At 45.0% G+C, this 5,957-nt stretch overlaps 1 protein-coding gene across 5 annotated transcripts in view; it reads right to left on the bottom strand.

The window, feature by feature from the left end:
* Positions 1-1,560: 1,560 nt before the first annotated feature.
* LOC125705326 (dnaJ homolog subfamily C member 13) overlaps positions 1,561-5,957 on the bottom strand; it is a 53,484-nt gene continuing 49,087 nt past the window's right edge. For 4 of the 5 annotated variants that reach the window (XM_048971838.1, XM_048971847.1, XM_048971863.1 and 1 more), the window contains 6 exons: positions 5,636-5,809; positions 5,341-5,520; positions 5,111-5,251; positions 4,722-4,865; positions 4,507-4,606; positions 1,561-2,748 (listed from right to left, as the gene is read on the bottom strand). In XM_048971838.1, coding sequence (XP_048827795.1) covers positions 2,651-2,748; positions 4,507-4,606; positions 4,722-4,865; positions 5,111-5,251; positions 5,341-5,520; positions 5,636-5,809 — 837 coding nt within the window. In that variant the 3' untranslated portion in view covers positions 1,561-2,650. Of the gene's footprint in view, positions 2,749-3,667; positions 3,773-4,506; positions 4,607-4,721; positions 4,866-5,110; positions 5,252-5,340; positions 5,521-5,635; positions 5,810-5,957 lie in introns of all 5 variants that reach the window. The other variant, XM_048971853.1, reaches the window with a different exon arrangement.

Below are 5,957 nucleotides of genomic sequence, written 5' to 3'. Positions count from 1 at the left end.
TAGCGGAAGGGGAGCTTGACACGTGCAGGAAGCGGGCGTGTCGTAGGTCGCCATTGGGCCGCTCTTTCACGTGATCAGTACTGTACGCTCTGAACCGTAGGACTTGCTGGGTTTTGAGAAGCACGTTTTTTTGTTGCTGTTCTAAACGAGAGTGACGTCCCCGCTTGCAAGACCTTATTTCCCCTTCCTACACAGACAAATGATATTTAAATTAAAATGATATCGCGAATATATATGGCAACGCAGGCACAAATGCAGAAACAACTGCACCTAAAAAAGAGCTTTCTGGCGTTTTAGATGGACTATAATTATCACAGGGGGAAATTATTTTATGGCTAATATACAAGTACTGGTACTTTTTCAGTCCATGGGGAGCAGTGTATCAGTGCATAATAAAGGAAAATGGTTATAAAAACATGCAAATAAAAAGTTTAGCTTATTAGGTTCCTTGATAGATTGAGATCATAGTGAGTGGGGTTAATGAATCAAAGTGCTCGTATGTACATATACAGATGCACGATTACTTTATAATGATCTAAATCAGCCACAGTTGCAGCTGATGAGCTACTCCGCTGAACTGAAATCTTACTTCTACTATTAGTAAATAATTGGAAATAAAGTACGTGAGTCTCTGGGAGCGCTCTCCAGTCAGTGAGTAGTGAAAAAGATGCGATCGTAATCGGCACATTGCGAAGTAGTTGGATTAGGAGACCAGGATACAAGTACATCAAGTTATCATATAAACTGGCCACAATGAAAGAAATAAATGTATTAGAGTCTCGAAACTAATGTAAAACGAACTGGTGTAATGTAGTAACATAAAAATAAAAGAATAAAACATTTTTTTGTGAAATAAACCTTGGGATTTGAAGCGGCTGCTCTGCATATGGTTCGGATCGGCCCTGGGAGTTATTATATATTCAGGAAACGCGGTAATGATGCTTTCCTGTGCTGTTTCTGGGAAATCAATATTATCATATTAAGTGTTATGTTACACATCAATATCTTACATTTACTTTCTTATTTTAGGTCCATGGGAAAAAAAATGTTTTCAATAGATAACTTGATTTTACGCTAAACAGTTTCTAATGACTTTTCTGTTTTCTGTAGCCTTTGTAAATTGGCATTCAAACGTTCTAGAAAATGTGTCAGGTAAATATGATCCCTTTTACCACAGAACCTGACAATGATGAATAGAATTTTTCCACTCGTGTCCAACAAGAACAAGGTTGGATTAATATTCTTCCAATTTAATCAGGAACCTGGGCTTTGACTATAAAACGAAAATAGAATTAATTTCTATCTATGCAAAAAAGTAACTTCTGCGCCAGTCAGTGTATTATATTCACGTTATTTTTTAAACTTCAGATACTGACAAAGAGAGACATAAAACTATACCTCCAGGGCATTTAAATGCTAGAATTAAATATGCCATTACCACTTTTCTGTAAAGACGAATGTCAGAATTGTTGTAGCTTTCGGTACAGTATGAAACACATTTGATCTGAATCAGATTATTATTCCAGAGTCTACTGCTTTACACATTAAGAAAAATAAACATTTTCCTGTGTATTCCCTTTGTTTATTCTTAAAATTTTATGTACAGTTTGACTGATTTTTTTTTTTAATGTACATTCAATATAGAAAGTTTACATACGGAATATTACATAGGCCATTTCACAATTGCACTAGTCTTTCACATACTTTTATAATCAGTTAATATTCTTTCTTTTCTGTGTCCTTAGGAGCTAATTTGACTTTGTAAAGGCAGTCGTTTTTGTTAAGTCTGAATATACTGGTTTTTGTAGTCTGGGGGGTGGGGGATGAGATTAGGTACAAAACATTTCAGACGAGAACAGCAGAGAAGCAGATTCCTGGAGAAGGTAGAGCTGAAGGAGCCACCGTCATGCCCAGCCGAGCAGATACCAATTTGGTGAGACATCCAGGCCAAGCAAGCCGATGTACATGTCTGTTATTCCCTCCCATATAACACTATAAAACATCATAGAAAAACAATAGTCTGTATAGTCAGGATCACAGTCTTGGAAATCAAAAAAAAAAAAAAAATAAATCACGTTTTAAACCATTATAAGAAAGGTGGGGGAAAAAAAACAAGCCACAGCCATCGGACCCAGCAGAGCCGGGGGAGGGGGGGGGTCTCCTCCGTTGGGGTTTGGCTGGTATTTCAGACTAAGGGTCAGGGGGACAGGATGGGAAGGGGGATGGAATAGACGGTATAGCCTCTCTCTGGTCATGTTCATACACAAAATGAGTAAAAAAAACAATTATATATTCATACAAAAGTAAACTATACTCGTCTTGCCTGGGAACAAATTGAGACAAGAACCAAGTGCACAACTTTGCCAGCACACAAAAAGACGTGTTATGGATTTGTTACTGATTTAAGGAGGGAAAAAACACACACACACACACACACACACACACACAAAAACCTTGGATCAAGGTGAGTGCTGTTTGGAATCTGGAGGACATTAGGGTGGAGAGGTACAAGAGTCCATGATCCATCTCTGTCACCCCCCCCCCCCACCCATCCTAACGCCTCTCTCTCTACTGTTCAGTTTGGTAGAGCTGTAGACTGCAGCTGCAGGGGGGTCTTTCTGCCCGGGACGTAGGCACCGCCGTCGATCGGTCAGCACTGCTCTCCGACGTCGTTGTCTACTGGTGGGGGCATGCTTGGCATTACGGTGGAGGCCGCCCCAGCGGTCAGGTAGCCTGCTACTCCCGGACCTTTGTTAGTCGAACAGGAAGAAGAAACCGTCAGATCTGGATGCTCCTGACAGGTGATTTCTGTAGGAATGTGGGGGGGGGATGGCATGGGGAATATACAAACTCTACACACAGAGACAGGGTCTCTGGTGCCAAAGATGTGAGGTAAGTGTTAACCAATGTGCAACCACGCCGCCACAAATCTGTATACCAAATAATGGAGAGAAAAAAAAGTGATGAGCAGCATTTTTGTGCTTTATTCCCAGGCATGTGGATCACAGATATTCTCATGTAATCTCCAGTGAGCACTTCCTTGGTACCTACAGCACATTATGCTTTTTCCGGGCCACGGGTGTTTATGGAAAACAGGACATGAACAGCCGACCCAGTATCTTTATTTAATGAAAGACTTTTCAGAAAACCAGCCATTTGTCAGGTCATAGTACACAAACCCATTACAATCCATTACAATCTTTTGCGTCAGTTTGAGTTTTCCTTTTGTTGACAAACTTCTACATTCATATTTACTTGAATTTGCATTTATTGAGCATATGTACAACTGAGAAATCCTTGGATCGATGGGCCAAATCACTCTGTCAACACTGGGATTTGAACCAGCGACCTTCCGATCATGGGCAGAGACCTGACCCACAAAGGTACACATTGCCCCATGAGGAAAGGCAGTTACCTTGCTTAAAGAGCTGTAGTCAGGTAGCATAGTGTGTTGTTAAGAGGAGCTAACTAGCCTGATGTCCATCTACGAGAAAATTGGTGGTTCAGACTTAAAACTTACCTTGAACTTCAAAGTAAAAACCAAAGCTGAAGGTCGGCAAAAGTAACAAAAGCATCAGGCGAAAACAGAAAAACCCAGAAGCGGGAAGCAAATGCAGTGCCAGAGCGACAGAGGAGGGCGCAGGAGGGCCAGAGAGAGACCGTCTACCTGCGTCAGAGTTAGAAAGAAGGGGGCAGAGAAGCCGCAGATGTGGCGTCTACAGCCCGCTCCGCAGGGGACTGCTGGCTGCCAGGAGGGAGGGGGTGGACACACCTGAGGAAGAGAGAACGCGGTGGGGGGGGGGGGGGGGGGGGGGGTGGTCAAAGAAGAGAGGGAGGCCAGGAGGGTGGGGGGACAGACGCTGAGCCACAGGGAAGGAGCCAGGTGACAGAAGCAGCATGCACAGGGGAGGACTTTTGTGTTGCAAAAAATTTTTTTCCCAGAAAGCATTTCTTCAGATATTGTGTGCTCCCTAATTACATTTACTGTTCTGCACTGGAGTGAACTATTAACTAATGTTTTAGCTGCCTTCAGTTCAGAAATCAATATCTGTGATGTACGTACTGTGCCAGGGAAGACATAAGAACAGTCTTCATTATAAGGGGTAACCAGATATGAATAGTTGGAAGGATACACGTAGATGAAATAATATAATATAGAAAGTTGGATTCTACCGTCAGTCAAGTTTTATTTGCCGTAATACTGGAATGACACAACTCTGTAAATATCACGCTATCTCAGACTACCTATATCCCTTCTTTGTGCTCAATTAGCCCTATAGGGGGCAGCATTTGTGCTTGTGTGTGTAAAAGCAAAGTTACCTGGAGATTGCAGAGTGAGCAGAGGTAAAGTTGGAGCAAAGGGCAACAGCAAAGGGAGATTAAACAGTGTCCAACTTAACTGAGCTGCATCACCCTCCCTTATGGGTCATATGACTGCCAAATGGACGGTTTACAGCTGACTGAGGTGGACCAAAGAGAATGAGAGGGAGTGGCCTGAGCACATACCTGTCAGGTACCCCGCCGTCTGAGAGTCGGAGATGAACAGGTCGTGTTTCTGGTCCTTGAAGGCACTCCACACAGTGGAACGGGACAGGATTTCACTAACCTGAAAGAGACACACATCCGTCTGTCAGGCGGCCACCGCTCTGTTCACATGTGATCTTTTTACTAGTCCCATGTGTTAATGGCTAAGCCCTGTCTTGCCAGAGACTCATTGCTACCTGATCTCCATACTGCAGGCTGCGCGACATGGACTTGAGTGCTTTGACTATCTGGGCCTTGGTGGCAGAGGGGTTCTCCAGGGTCTCCAGACCTATGCCCTCCAATAGCCTGAGCAGGTAGGGCACCAGGTCCACCTTCAGGGCCTGTGTGGACACAGATGTCATACATAAATAAACAGAGACATAGCAAAGAAGGTGGTCATGAATCTACAGCAGGGGTGTATGCATGGGTGGGGCCATAGGGGCACTGGCCGCAGATAAAATGTTGATTGGTCCCCTGCTGTGTCATTCACTGATCTAAAACATCTCATTGGTTAATAAGGTTGGGCCCTCTCTATGAATACTAGAGTTAGGGCAATTTCCAAACATTAACATAAATGGGGGGGTACCTGGGCCACCAGGTCAGTCTGCTCTTTCTGGAACATTCTGTTCAGCGCCTCGCACGCCAGGCCCACCATGTCAGCCCGGACCTTCATCCCGCTCACGAGCGGCCCGATGGTGTCCAGGGAAGCCATGGAGCGTACGCAGAGCTGTAAACAGGTACCAGTTAGGAGGTCAGGAGGGTCGTGGACCGTGGACCATGGCTGCCACACGCAGTGCTGAGATGCCATGGCCTCACCTCATTATCGGAAAGTACGTGAATAAGGCGGATGGAGCTCTTAGTCACGGCGTTGTTCTTGTGATTCATGGCTGCCAGTATTCGGGGCAGGTGGCCCAGAGGTGGGACCTGGTCAGCAAGTTGGGTCTGAGTGCTGAAGAGGCAGACGGCCGCTGTGGTAACGGTTTCGAGGGTCTCACCCTGGAGAGGATGAACAGAAGATAATGATGCCTTTTTCTTTGGCTTCATGTGGCTACATGGGCAGCGATAGTGGCAGCAGGGACATGGGAGGGTGGGGGGCCAGCGTGTCACTCACGTTGGGGTTTTTCTTCTCCAGAAGCTCAGTAAGGGTTTCTAACAGGGATACCAAGAACTCCCTGGGTTTGCGCAGAACCCAACCGGGTTGCGCGATGAAGATACGGAGGAAGACGCCACCCACTGCCAGTTCTCCTTGCCCGGCACCGTACATCACCGTAAAATCCTCTGGAAGCTGGAGAAACACAGACATGCAAATCTTCAGCCGGATGAGGAGCCATTTGCTTCAGAGAGGGGGTGGCAGTCTGACAAATGTCATGCCAGGGGGAGTTAAATGGGGCAGTCTAAATCGACTCAATTCAGCACTAGTTAAAATCTGACTT

The sequence above is a fragment of the Brienomyrus brachyistius genome, chromosome 1 (assembly GCF_023856365.1).
Source record: "Brienomyrus brachyistius isolate T26 chromosome 1, BBRACH_0.4, whole genome shotgun sequence".
Classification (NCBI taxonomy): Eukaryota; Metazoa; Chordata; class Actinopteri; order Osteoglossiformes; family Mormyridae; genus Brienomyrus; species Brienomyrus brachyistius.
This window is presented reverse-complemented; position numbering and strand designations above follow the sequence as displayed.